Raw genomic sequence first — 15,396 nt, forward strand, 5'->3', positions numbered from 1 at the left:
GCAAATTATGTAGCCAGAGCTACGTATACGCATTTAATTTTTAAAATAAACGATACGGGGCGGTATGACACCGTTTCTTTTCGCGCTTACCAGCTGACCACTTATCTCCATATGGACGGCTTTCCTGCTGTTACCAGTTTGTCCCGTTCGCTCGACATATCCTCGGCGGACTTGAGGCGCAGAGAGGAGTCGACCCCGATGATCGGGTTCGAGTGCAGTAAAGAGTGGTTTTAAAAAGCAGGTTTGACCAAAACAGCATCCAAAAAATTTAATTACAAGTAAATAACAGGGTGAGAATGTGGTAAAATCTGAAAACGTGGTAAAAATCAGACGAGGGCTTTTCTTTTTCTGGATTACTTTTGAAAATTGTTGGTTGGTCAATCAATACAATTGGTTGGGTTTAGGGAAGGAGGAGGGTGGGTCAGTCGATCGATCAGTCAGTCAGTCAGTCAGTCAGTCAGTCATTTAGTCAGACAAACACTCAGGGTGCTTTCACATCTGTAGTTTGCTTTATTTGGTCCGGATCAAGGGTAATAAATAATACATTGTAGCATTTTCTGCCATCTTTGGGTCGTTTTTACACCACACTGATTGCTTTGGTCCAAACCAGTTAAAAAGAACTAAAATGCAGTCATCTGACAAAATCCACATCCCTCATTGGCCAGATGTTATTGAACATATTTCCTAAACTGCTTTTCGATTGGTCAGAATTAACGTGCGGGAAAATGCCAATGGAACTCCCGCAAGGTAACAAACACCTGTTGACACAAAATGTCGCTTTTGACTATGGAGGCATGACTCAGCTGACTGCTCATAATATACTATATAGTTTGTAAACATCACTTTAGACAAACTATACATTTCGAGAATGAAGTGCGGCTGCGGCTGGAAAACAATGTTTTAACACATTGCAAATGGCGAAGGTGGATCGCAAGTCACTTCAGGAGGAGGCGTGAATTAATTTAGCTAAACTGCGACATGGTCATCTTCCGGAAATATTACCAACGATCCATCAGTTAATGTTTTTCACCCCCTCTCCCTCTCTGTTTAAAATTGTTGGCAAAGCGCTGTCAACAAATATTTTTCCTCCACATTACATAATGCATGACGCATCGGCCTACGGCAGCTGGATTAGTCCAAAAAGGTGCAGTACCTTTTGCGATTGTGTCTGTTTTAGTTCGGATCATATTCTCACCACAAACTAACCACTCCAGGGTTCGTTTAAAAGCATACCGAGACCTCCTTGAAGCTTTTTTGGTCCGTTTTTGGTGCACACTTGAGTACGATTGCTACATTCACACCTGCCCAAACGAACCGCACCAAGAGGTAAAAAGAACTCTAGTACGATTCAACCGAACTAAATAAGGCAGGTGTGAAAGCACCCTCAGTCGACAGCAGCCTCTGGTGGATTTACGTGAGGACAGCAGGCGCAAATGGCACTCGCGAAAAAAATTTGGAGATCTCAAAAAGCATACACAGCACCCTTTGGTGGATTCACAAAAACTGCAAAAAAAAGTAGCTCCTGAAACGTAATTGGGGGCCTCAAGAAATGTATAAAGAGGTACGTTTTAAGAATGAGCCTGATTCTATATTATAGCACAGTATAAAAATCATAAATGAAATATTTGAAAATGAACAGTAAAAATATTTAAAGAACATTTTCAGATCCTCCCGGTTATTGGTGTTAATCTGGCACCTGCTTGCAATTTCTTGATTATCTGACACACCCTATTTAACCGCTATCTCCACTCTGTATAATGTTGAAATGGGTGCTTGATGAGAATACTAAGAACTACTTTAGCCTTTCATTTATACACACAGAAAACCACACTCGTTTGATTCCCTTTGTGTAAAATGAATTAAACAGGGAAATCTCATCTGTAGTGAGTCTCTTGAAAACATTGACTGCTCTGTCCAAAGTCAATAAAGTTAAATCTGCCAGAAAGTCCAGGAAAAAGACCTCAGCAGGGCATTTACACACAAACAATAGTTCCTAGTGTGTGTGTGTGTGTGTGTGTGTGTGTGTGTGTGTGTGTGTGTGTGTGTGTGTGTGTGCGTGCGTGCGTGTGTGTGTGTGTGTGTGTGTGTGTGTGTGCGTGTGCGTGTGCGTGTGTGTGTGTGATTGTAGAAGTGACATACTCCTCACCGTTTCCCAGTTGCAGTGTTGTCACTCATTCTGTTATTCACACTCTGACTGGCCTGCTGCCCTCAAAGATCTATTACACACACATTCATTCTCTTTCTCTGTCTGCTGAATTTTACAAAAGAGTTCTGGGATGGAGGGGAAATAGAAGAAAACAAAGCGAGGAAGAGAAAAGCAGCAGAATAATGTGAGGGTAATGTTATTTCAGAACCTTTCATTCAGTGAAACACATGAATGGTGGACCCCACTGTAAAATAAAAATTCTATTAGTTTGAGTATTAAATTAACTGATACTAAAGTAGAAAAGTTGTGGACTTGTATCCCTATAGATCTGTCAGTCTATTATTTTGTGAAAATCAAACACTAAGGGCTCTACTTAAACGATCTAGGCAAATAGTCTAAAGAGCAGGGCGCAAAAGCATTATTGGCGTGTCTGAATCAACTTTTGCTATTTTAAGGATGGAAAAATACGCTCTGCACGATGGCGCATGGTCTAACAGGGTTGAGCTTATTCTCTTAATGAGTTATGGGTGTGTTTTGAGAATAAACCAATCAGAGTCTCATCTCCCATTCTCTTTAAGAGTCAGTTGTGTCGCGACATGGCGCATTTGCTATTTACATGACGGACTTTGTTAGTGGAATAACCGAACGCTTCACTAGCAAGAAAACAGTTAAACAAACCATCTGCAGAACGAGCCTCCTTCAGTTGGCCTCTTTACTTTCTCTTTACTTTCCTTTTACTCCTTACTTTACTCGTTTACTTTCGTGGATAAGGAAACTGTGTTGTACGCACAACTATTTAGCATGTTACGCACAAAGATTTGTTTCAACACTATTTCTAAATTCAGTTCTAATTTCCAGCAAATGAATAAACGAACAATAATAACGAAGTGTGGTCAAAAAACTGAGTAATATAAATACACACGTCTTATTCTTATGCCCCATATTGTTATGCAGATGTCTCCAAAACCCAACAGGAAGACAAATCTAAACTTATTTTTATTAAAACATATAAATATGCATATAATCAATAATACTGCTGATAATAACATTGTACAACTGCAAATTGTCATGAATAAACCGAAAAAGCCCCCCGAGATGAAGAAGGCATGGAGGCAGAGGTTTTTATATTTATGTAGAAAATAATAATTTTTGTAACATTTAAAACCTTTAGTTTATTTTTTTGTGTGAATATATTTGCTGTACATCCTGTGTGTATTAAGCAATGTGTAAGTGTTTGGACCTGCATAGGCGCATAACTAAACGTGCTGTGCGCTTAGACCTGCTTTTAGTTGGTCAACTGTGTGGTTTGTTTTAGTTTCTCAAAATAGCAAGGCGCCAACAATGCGCCTTAACACAACTTCTTTTCAGACCAGCACACCCATGAGTCCACAAAGTGGCACAAATAGATTTGCTATTTAAACAACGTGGCACAAAACATGAAAATTAGGCTTGCGCTGGTCTGAAAATAGCAACAAATCGTGCCAAACACATCTTGCATCTTAATGTGCGGGGTGTATGATAGAGCCCTAAAACTGATAAGATTAAGAAAAGTTTTGTGCTAAAACTTTGTTCTATTGCATTAACAGTTACATTTGTTCACTTAGTAGACACTTTAATACCAATCTGTATTTACAAATAAGGATATTAGGAGATCATCCAATCTCCATAAAGTCAACAATATGTAGATGCTGTGAGAAGTCTTGGTGAGTTTAGCATTGTGTGTGTGTGCGTGCCTGTGTGTATATCATTTTTATTAACAAAATCAATTACTTTTACATTGTTTTAATATTAATGCTTCCTGAATTTATTTTTTGTAATTATAGTTTTATTATAAAACGTCTAAATTAATATTATTATTACAGTAATTATGTTTTTAAAATGTTTTTACTAAATAGCATAGTTTCATTTAAAATGTTTATATTTATATTACATTAAACATAAATTAATTTCAACAGTCTAGGTTAGAACTGAAATCATGAAAATGAAGGGGATTTGATGTATTGGAGTGTTTTTACATTTGTACTGTGTGTAATTGTGTGTCTGTCTGGGTCAGGTAAAATCATCAGCTCTTTATGAAACTCAGCAAGAGTCAGGCATGATAAGTTTAATGGCAGCTGCACTTGTTAAACGTCTGACTTCATGCCCTCTGACCATGAGCAGAACTCGTCTGTCGCAAGTCTTGAGATGGTTAATACATCTTGCTAAACCAAAGCTCTTAATGAGGTTTCAGAGAATTCTTTCTAGTAAAAGTCTGTCAGATCATTTCTCTCTATGTGGATTTTGCTTACATATATATATATATATATATATATATATATATATATATATATATATATATATATATATATATATATATATATATATATATATATATATATATATGCAGTAATGTGTGTAATGTAACATTCAGCTTACAGACAGAGCTTCTCAGGGGGAAATATTCAGGTTTTATGATTGTGTAAAAGGTGTAAATACACTACCTATTCTGCCACATGGTTTACAGGTGTGGAGACATCACCACGCCAACCAATAACAGTCATCATAACTCTAAAGTCCTCATAGAAAAGTATATAAGCTCATGTATCAGAAACATATGTGGTGTCTGAAATCAAATACTTCCTACTATATAATATGTGAAAAACAGCATGTGAGCCAAGTAGAATGTCTGAATTCACAGTAATTGAAAAATAGTAGGTGAGAAGTATCCAGATGACCTACTACTTCCAGTAAGCAACCCAGGCTCATTCTAAAAACACAGCCCTATATACATTTCTGGAGTGCACCAAATATGTCCCAGAAGGTACGCTTTTTTGCAGTTTTTGTTTTCACAAATCCACAAGAGGCCGCTGTGTTTGCTTTTTTAGATTGCGACTGATTCTTTGACTGACTGACTGACTGACTGTGAGCGTTCTTTGCTGGACTGGAACCCTGTCAAACTCCTCTCTGCATCTCTAGTCCCCTAACGTACATAGTGAGCCACTAGTAAAAGCCATCCAAACAGAGTTAAGCATTAAGCTGCTAGCATGAAAAGAAATGGTGTCGTACCACCTCGTAGCGTTCGTTTTAAAGCCGAAATGCAGCCATACGTATTTCTGGCTACATAATTTGCGCTCTCCAGAAATGTATATAGGGTTAGTCAGTAGTGCCAGTGAGATTCTGTAGTTGATTACAATATTTTTTTTTATAATTTCAAATAAAAAACATATTGTTAAGTATTATTACAGTTTTTTACAGACGCTAGGACACATTTCTCAATTCTTAGGTCACTTTTGCAAAACTCTTCACACAATTCTCCTAACCGAATTTCAGCTTGGCAAAGCAGTTCATTTCACATTCAAAGTGCACTACAACTACCAAAACACTATATTCAGATCTCAAATAAAGCCATTCTTCCAGAACACTAGCAAAGGTTGACAGCCGACAAACACACATTGTCACCCACAAAACAATGACCTAAAAACACTAACAACATATATCACTACACTGTGTTTTCTTGTGTAAAACAAGGACACATCTCTGTTTATAATATATTATATATTGTTTATAACTGCAATATATGTTACTGGAATGAATCAGACATGATACAGAATTCGTCAATATTTTGTTGTTTATTTATTTATTTTTTTGCACTAAGTAATTTCAAAATACAAGAATTTCTAATACACACCATTCACGGATACAGATACAATAGTAATGCTAATCTGGCTGGTTAAACTGCATTTTTAGATTTGAAATATGTTACAATAAAATATTGCGGTTGAATTTTGCTTATTGTTTTGAACATGAGTTGAAACAGTTTTGATAACAGTATCTACGCATGTGCAAAATGTCCTTTACCTACAAAGATTTTTGGCAGTTGTTGTGACTGAGTGAGAAAAGAATTCATGAAATTTGAGAGATGTAGTCATTGAACGCATTTTGTGCCAAAACAACGAAAATTGATCCTCAGTTTAGCCCACATAGACTTCTATTGTGCTCACTGTGTAAAGAGTTTTGCAAAAGTGACCTAAGTATAAAGAAATGTGTCCTAGCGTCTGTAAAAAACTGTAAACCTGGCAAATTATACCAATTCCATTATATGATTATATTTATGAATTGACATTATGTGTTAGTGTCTACATTTGGTGAACATGGTGAACATTTACATTGATTAAAATAGTGTACTTTGTAACTAATTAAGACTTTCAGCCATAATACTGTACATCAATATTCTTATTACATTGTTATGTGTTATTAATATACTGATGATGCCCATTGAAATGAAATTAAAAAATCTGAAACATTAATTTCCACAATAATTAAAATCTGTTACCATAATAACATTCTCAGGGCAGTTACATGAACTGTTTTAAATGTTAGTTTTAGCTCTCACAATAATATCTATTTATCTATCTATCTATCTATCTATCTATCTATCTATCTATCTATCTATCTATCTATCTATCTATCTATCTATCTATCTATCTATCTATCTATCTATCTATCTATCTATCTATCTATCTATCTATCTATCTATCTATCTATCTATCTATCTATCTAATATAAGCCAATATTATACCGAAATACAAGTAAGTCTAATGTCAGCTTTGGTTCCATAATAACTATTTAATTTCATAGTAATATCAATTGAAATTTAATATCTTCACACAGTGGAATAAAACTTCTGTCAGAAGATGTAAAGATCAGAATAAACAAGTCTTGAGAGAGAAACACCAGAAATGCTAATATTTCCAGAACGTTCAAACAATATCTGGTCATAAGTAATACTTGTCGGATTTATGGCTGTGAAATGTGTTTCCCTCAGTGTTTGGATTGTTTCTGTTTCTCTAAAGGGGGAACGTGTAAGGCTTTGTTAAAGTGTGTATGTTTGTGTGTGTGTGTGTGTTTCAGAGCACTTACTGTTAGGCACTCCATGTCTGGAGCGTTGGGGGCTGCACACAATGGCTACATCTTGTCTGTGAGTGCAGTCGTGTTTAAACCAACCCCTTCGGCTGCAGTGTGTGACAGTGGGCTCTTTTCCAGTACAGCGCACATCATCCAAGAGAACAGGACCCGCCGCTTTCCCGAACCGCCCTGCTGACACGCTCTCCCCTGACCTGTATCAACACAATACTATTAACAAAGTCAATAATATGCACATGATATATTGTAAATTAATCTACAGATTAGAGTTGAAAAATTTCTTAGTCTTGTGTCTACACTGTAAAAAGGAAACCATTGGATTAACCAGAGTTATTTTCATAACAAAAATGGATCAAAAATGAACAAAAGCTTAAAAGATCTAATACTCCAGTAACATGACTGAATGAATGCTCATATAATGAGTGAACAGCAAAATACAGTGGATTATACCAAATATTAATGTTCGTTAATTAGGTTAGTTTAAGTTATCAAAGTCTGCACAAGAAGTTCGGCCAGAGGAGAAATGTCGTGCACAACTGAGCCTGGTTTCTCTTGAGTTTTTTTCTTCTTCACTTTCGTCAATTGGTGAAGTTTGTTCCTCACCGCTCTCGCCACTGGCTTGCTTGGTTTGAGATTTGTGGAGCTGCGCATCGATGGATTTGCTCTTCAGTGTTTGGACTTTCAGCAGTGAAAATTAAACTACACTGAACTCTGAAAACTGAACTGACACAGTTTCAATTTACTAGAACCTTTGGTAACACTTTATAATAACTACACACTATGAATCATTTGCTAAGCATTAGTAAATACTGAATTCATTATTTGTTAAGCATTAACTCGTTAATGAAACGTTATAATTATAAATGTTAATAAGCAGTTTATAACTGCAGCTACAAATGCTCTATTCTTGACTTACAACCACATTTATAATATGCTTAATAATCGCACTTTCATAATTTGTAACTGATTTGATTTGAATTGATTTTTCATTACTAAATTCAGTATTGCATTATTAACAAAGCATTTGTATTGAGGAGTAGTTGGGTTTTATAGATCATTCCGAATCAGTTAGTAAATGATAAACTATTGAAATTAACATTTATATATCTTATTATTCAGGCATATAGTAATGGTTACTATCTATGTTAATAAATGCTTTATTAACTCAACTTCAATTAGTTTTGTGACCTAATCTAAAGTGAGGACTATTTATGCTTTATAAATGCCTTATAAATGACAATTAAAGGCTCATTATCAAATGAACAATAATATTTGCAATCTTATCTAAAAAGTAAAATTACTGTGAGGTTTAAACATTGCTGAATAACATAAGTGTCAAAATATGACATAAAATTGGATAAAACAACAACAATATAATAATAACAATATAATAGGATGCAATGTTTAAACTGTGCAGTAATTTTATTTTAGATAAGATTGCAAAAAAAAAAATGTTTTATACAGTTTCATTTGTGTATCTTTAAACGAATAGGTATGAATAAAGTCGTTTATGTTCTTTTTTTTCCTGTTTAAAGTTTAACTGAGACTTTAATTGTCATTTATAAGGGATTTATAAAGCATAAACAGTCCTCACTTTAGATTAGGTCACAAAACTGGATGAAGTTGAGTTAATAAAGCATTTATTAAGATGCAAATGAACTATTAGTATCTGCCTGAATAAAAAGAATTATAAATGTTAATTTTAATAGTTTACTAATCATTAACTAACTTATTCTGAATGATCTTAAAAAACAACCAACTATGCTTAAATAACTGGTTTGTAAATAATGCAATACTTAATTTAGTAATAAAAAATAAATCATTAACAAAGTATGAAAGTACAGCCATTAAGCACATTATAAATGTGGTTGTAAGTCAAGAATACAGCATTTGTAGCTGCAGTAATAAACTGCTTACTAATGTTTATTAATGTAGAGTTAATACTTAACAGATAATGAATTCACTATTCGCTAATGCTTAACAAATGGTTCATAGTGTGTTATATTGTTTATTATAAAATGTTACCGAACCTTTATGTTAAGCTGCTTTGACACAATCTACATTGTAAACGCGCTATACAAATGAAGATGAATTGAATTGAAGTCTTTACCCACTGTTTGTTTCTCTCCTTTTTCAGGAGTTTCACAAACAAAGCAATCCAAGGGATATTTTTTTATTTGTTTGTATTACCTGAAACCCAGCTGCCTGCAGACGACCTGTGTGTTGATCTGTGTCCAGCCATCATCACACACAGTCCCCCACTGTCCTCTGTAATGGACCTCCAGTCTCCCTTCATAACCCTTCACACCTCCAACCAGACGCACTGCACCATCTGAGGGAGAGAAACCGAATATGTTTACACCAGGTATACATCAACAAACTACAAAGGTCTATGTACTATTAAAACACTACCATTCAGTCGCTTGCCTATTCAGGACATGAACGACACATGGGATTGTGTCGTGTTAAAAACAAATAGAACAAATTATAATCACTGAGTCTTATGAATTATAATCACAATCAGTTTATGTGCACTTATGTCTACTGATAAACAGGACAAATTGAAGAGAAAAATATGTTTTGAGTTAGCACGCCAGGTTCTAACAGTCAGGAACAACATCAGGAATAAGTGAACATTTATTTTTACAGTTTTTCTCAGTCCATTTGGTACATTTCTCAAAATTGAAATTCTCAAAACTACCTGTTCCATCTTCAGATCAGTGTGTCACTTGTGCACATCAGAAATGCAGTTTCTCATTCGATTGAAAAAGTTTTAAATGCTTTTGTACATCCATGCAAATGGTTATGTGCAATTCTCTGATGCTTCTTACATTATAAATTGCTTATGTCATGTTGATCAAAATGTATTATTTTGATCTCTGTTGAATAGTCTCACCCTCCAAAGCATTTAATCACTTGTTCATGGCATAAGTCTTTACATCCAAAATGGCTGAAGAAGTTGTCATATTATTTTGTCATAATGCATTTTCTACACTTTTCCATTAGACTTTTTTTAAAAATCTGTCTACAATTGGTACATTTCTCCCAGGTGAATCTTGACTTTTTCTAATGAAGGTGCATCTCAAAGCAGATTGTCCTATGTTCACATTCCTACTTTTGTTTTTTCTTTCTTGTATGCAGTGCTGTCTTTTCCTTCTGTATCACATTGTCAACAAATTACAGTACAAACAGCAAAAAAAGAAAAAGAAAAAAAGCAATAGTTTACAACAGAACACCTCTCCAGAACAGTTATTTTGACACCATGACTAAGTAATTTGGCTGTCGTATCAGTACACAATGACACAAGGATTTGTCATTCTGACAGCACTGACACATTCATCGACACAGAAATTTAGCTTTGAGAGATGAACCAAGAGACTGGCTTTCGCAGCTAATACATGGTGTTTTGCTATTTGTAAGCGCTTTTTTGAGAAATGCGCTTACTGTTTTGCAAATTTCACTGATCTGAGAAATATTCCAAAGCGGCTGAGAAAAACTGTAACATGCTAGATCACGTGACAAGAAAATATTAGTTTAAAGATATTAGACAACAGATTGTTTTGAAAATGAGGCACAGGACCCACCTCGTAAAAAACAATATTTCAGAAAGAATGAGAGTAGAAAATATTATTTTCCCCATATACAGTAAAGTCAGAATTATTAGCTGCCCTTTTTTTTTTTTTTTCTTTTTTTAATATTTTCCCCATTTGATGTTTAATAGAGCAAGGACATTTTCACAGTATGTTTGATAATATTTTTTCTTCTGGAGAAAGTCTTATTTGTTTTATTTCGCTTAGAATAAAAGCAGTTTTTAATTTTTTTAAATCCATTTTAAGGTCAAAAATATTAACCCCTATAAGCAATTATTTCGATAGTCTACAGAACAAACTATCTTTCTACAATAACTTGCATAATTACCCTAACCTGCCTAGTTAACCTAATTAACCTAGTTAAGTCTTTAAATGTCACTTTAAGCTGTATAGAAGTGTCTTGAAGAAGATCTAGTAAATATTATGTACTGTCATCATGGCAAAGATAAATAAATCAGTTATTAGAGATGAGTTATTAAAACTATTGTGTTTAGAAATGTGTTGAACAAATCATCTCTCTTTTAAACAGAAATTGGGGAAAAAAATAAACGGGGGCAAATAATTCTGACTTCAACTGTACATATATATGTATAAACTGCACACATTTTTTTATTGTTTGTTTAATTTTTACATTATTTTTAAAGTGAAACTTAAGAAACATACTAAAAATATTTTTAAAAGTTATAATATTGACATTTAGATAAATTTTACTTTATCATAAGTGCTTGTCAATGTATTTATAAATATGTCACAATATATTATACAACAATAAATGTGATTGTGGAATGACTTCTATAGATCTACTCAAGTCCTTAAAATAACATATTTAGTTTATATTAAGTATATTAAAATAAATATACTTAAGTATAAACCAGGTGTCACCAATTTTGTTCCTGGAGGTCCGGTGCTCTGCAGGGTTTAGCTCCAACTTGCCTCAACACACCTGCCTGGGTGTTTCAAGTATACCTAGTAAGACCTTGATTAGCTTGTTCAGGTGTGTTTGATTAGGGTTGGAGCTAAAATCTGCAGGACACCGGACCTCCAGGAACAAGTTTGGTGATCCCTGGTATAAACCATTACCATTGAGTTCATTTTTCCAAACTATGCAACATCATGCCCGCAAAAAGCACTTCAACAAACACTGTCAGTGTTTTCATTAACAGAACTGAATAGAATTTGATTTTATTTTCATTTAACATAAGGCACTCTGCTTTAAAACTTACACATTGAATATATAATGTGCCAGAAGTGTGTTTATACCTGTTAGTGGTACACAGGATACTCCAGCATCCTCTGTGTGGTCACAGTTATGCTCCCCCCAGGCAGTTTTTGGACACTGCTCTATCGAAAGCTCATTTCCTGTGCAGCTCACCTCATCCAAAAACACACGCCCCGAGCCTGCGCCGAAATAAGCTCCCACCCAAGCCTTCGCAATGCCACTGTACACATAAATCACAAAATAATACAAAACACCAGGACGTCAGTATGAAATTTAAATCACTGATATTCCTCGAAGAAAGTAAAACAATGAAATATTTCAGCTAAAGGTTAAAGCTAGCGTCCCACGATGATGATTTTTCCAACTGATTTACAGTCTCATGCTTCATTTATTTAGTCATTATGAAGTCAGAGTGAGTTGCTTGTCTCTCAGCAGGTCACTGTGAAAAGCTGTAAAGACTTCCTGCTAAGCTCCTCTAGAAGATTCCAACATATTGTTGCATATTATCAGTTTAAATGAGCTGAATGAGATTTCTTCTCACGCTAAATAAAAAAAACTCAGGCTATAACCTAAACAAGCAGTAAATAATGTCAAACTGTTTTATTAATATTTTGTCATGCTTTAGAAAAGCATGCTTACTTTGTTAGTGAATAGTAAATTACAGTTTTTCTCAGTGGCTTTGGTGCATTCTCACAACACTATTAACATCTGCACAACAGTTTGTTTTGGCATTTCTCAAAACAATTAGTACAACTGCAAAACCTTGTTGATAACCTGCAAAAGCATTTCACTTGCTCAAAATGGATAACTCATTCGTCAAAAGCAAGTATTCATGTCAATGGAAGTGTTAGTGTCATCAAAATGATAAGTCCTGACACCATTGTTTATGAACAAGATAGTCAAATGGTTTTGTCGTGTTTTCTTTATGACAGTTTACTCTGTACATTTTTTTCAATGCAAAAAAGTCAGATTTTGGTGACACTTTTGAAATTGCTCAAGACAGCATTATATACTGTTTGCACAGCCATTTGAAAACTTCAGTAAAGTTAGACATCACAGCATTTAGTGAGGCGTCTAAGTACAAGACACTGAATATGTTTCACATTTTTACTGCACATGCAATATCCTCTTTGCAATTCTAATATATTCACAGCATTGTGCGAAAAAACACACCCTTTACAACAAACATAAACCTTCTTTGGGTAGAGCTGTGCACAACTGTAAACAATACTGCAGAACATATTGGAACTGAACCTACAACATACATAGGTCTGTAATCATTCATGAAATTGTTCAATTTTAGACATTTTCAGGAAAAAAAAAAGATTTTAATTTTTTTATGAATTAGCTTGACAGATTTTGATAACTAGTTCAGCATTTTTGTATGTAATGACTCAAGTAATGAAATGAGGGACTATTAGTTTTATATGGAATGACTATTCAGCATTCACAAGTTTAGTTCATTTGACTGACAGGACATAAGCGAAGGATAATGTTATAAACAGCAGAGAGTTGTGTGAAAGCAATTGATGCATGTCCAAAAGCATTCGCAATTTGTTGAAAGGAATGAGAAACTGCTACTATGATGTGCACAATTAATTGTTTTGAGAAATGCATTAACTGTTGTGCAAATGTAAATAGCTGGAGTGAGAAATGCACCCAAGCTGATATGATATATTATTCTTAATATTACTTTTATTCAAACAGCCAATTTTTTTTGTGAAGAATTGGCTAAGGCATATCCCAAGATAAACATATATTTTGAACAAGACAAAAAGTCAAAAAAAAAAAATAATTCTCAGCTTATATTTACATGGACGGACAGACAAACAGACAGACAGACAGACAGACAGACAGACAGACCAAACTTCCAAGTGATAAGAAGTACTTATTAAAAACTTATTGAAATTACATATTAAAATGTCTGCAGTCGGCTGAAGTGGATCAAAAATTTTAATTCTGCTAACTCCATTTGTCGGATGGATGATTATGTAATACTTTAGCATACTTTCTAAATTCTGGCTACTTTTTACAGTCATATTTGGCTGAGTGACAGCAGTTAAAACAGTCCTTTTGTTTCTGAATACGCAGTTACATTTTAAAGTTATGTGCCCTCTAGTGGGCATAACATCATGAAATGCAATCACCCACTATTTTCCTTATTACAGTTCACAAAATGTACATTTACACTCCTGACCAGAGATGCCCAAAGTAGGGCCCGCAGGCCAAAGTTAGCCCCCTGGTAACCTTTAATTTGACCCGCCATCCCATCTGAGAAGAAATTCAGAATGAAGGTTGCGGCAAATGCCTTCAACAGAGATTGTCATTTAGAATTTTAAAGTAACTTTTTGTTTGTTTGTTTGTTAATGTTGAGCTACAAAAGGTAAACTGAATTAAATGTTTCAATTAAATGTGCATGAATCAGATTTTTAAATGTAAATATTGTCATATGGGGCGTCACAGTTGCGCAGTGGGTAGCACGATCGCCTCAAAGCATGAAGGTCGCTGGTTCGAGCTTCGGCTGGGTCAGTTGGCCTTTCTATGTGAAGTTTGCATGTTCTCCCGGTGTTCGCTTGGGTTTCCTCTGGGTGCTTCAGTTTCCCCCACAAGTCCAAATGTCATGCGCTGTAAGGTTAATTGTGTAAGCTAAAATTGTACGTAGTGTATGTGTGTTAATGAGTGTGTATGGGTGTTTCTCAGGGATGGGTTTGCAGCTGGAAGGGCATCCGCTTGTAAAACATATGTGGATAAGTTGGCGGTTCATTACGCTGTGGCGACCGCCGATTAATAAAGGGACTAAGCTGAAAAGAAAATGAATAAATGAATGAATGAATACTTGAAGATAGTGGACAGTACACAAGACATTGATGGGGAAATCAAGACAAAGGCAGGTGCAGCTTGACTTGTGTATTCAGCATTGAACACCATTGTGTTATAGATGTGTTGTTTATGTTTTATTGTAAAAGTTTATTATAAAGTGTAAAAAATGTATAATAAGATTGAAGTATTTTTCTCTTTATTTTTCAATATTAATAAATTAGGAAATTACCATGGCAGCTTTTAATGTAATAGTTTGGTATACTTACCTTGGCCCACCTCCTTTGGTTTTTGGCTCTTATTAAAAAAAGTTTAGGCACCCCTTCTCTTGACAGATAAATTAGAATATCCTGGGATCTGACCTATGATTGTTGTATCATTATGAAAATAATGTTCGACCTATCAAGATGCACAAATCTTACACAATGCATTATGTCTTCTGGAAGGGGCTATATTTTAGTACACACCCCTGTATGGATCATATTTCAGGAATGAGCCAAATTACCTATATGCATTGTGTTACAAGTGCAGGTTTGAGAACAAATTGAAAATACCACATACATATATTATTTTAGAGTAAATTTATAGTTAATTTCATAAGTCATCTTTTTTTAAAGCTTGCTAAAGATTTCTAACTGTTTTTCCTACAGTCCATATATTAAAAAACTCTGAATGTAAAACATTTAGATTATTTAACCAAGCATTTTCTGCTATCCTACATT

General features: G+C 34.6%; 1 protein-coding gene across 1 annotated transcript in view; it reads right to left on the bottom strand.

Annotated features, from left to right (window-relative positions):
- The window catches only part of prss12 (serine protease 12), a 91,348-nt gene that overhangs the window by 35,035 nt on the left and 40,917 nt on the right, over window positions 1–15,396 (bottom strand). Inside the window, exons 10-12 of the mRNA XM_056453484.1 lie at window positions 11,899–12,077; window positions 9,239–9,380; window positions 7,046–7,242 (exon numbers count right to left, since the gene is read on the bottom strand). Of these exons, the coding sequence (XP_056309459.1) occupies window positions 7,046–7,242; window positions 9,239–9,380; window positions 11,899–12,077 (518 nt within the window). The remainder of the gene's footprint in view (window positions 1–7,045; window positions 7,243–9,238; window positions 9,381–11,898; window positions 12,078–15,396) is intronic.

This window comes from Danio aesculapii, chromosome 1 (genome assembly GCF_903798145.1).
Source record: "Danio aesculapii chromosome 1, fDanAes4.1, whole genome shotgun sequence".
NCBI classification, from domain to species: Eukaryota; Metazoa; Chordata; class Actinopteri; order Cypriniformes; family Danionidae; genus Danio; species Danio aesculapii.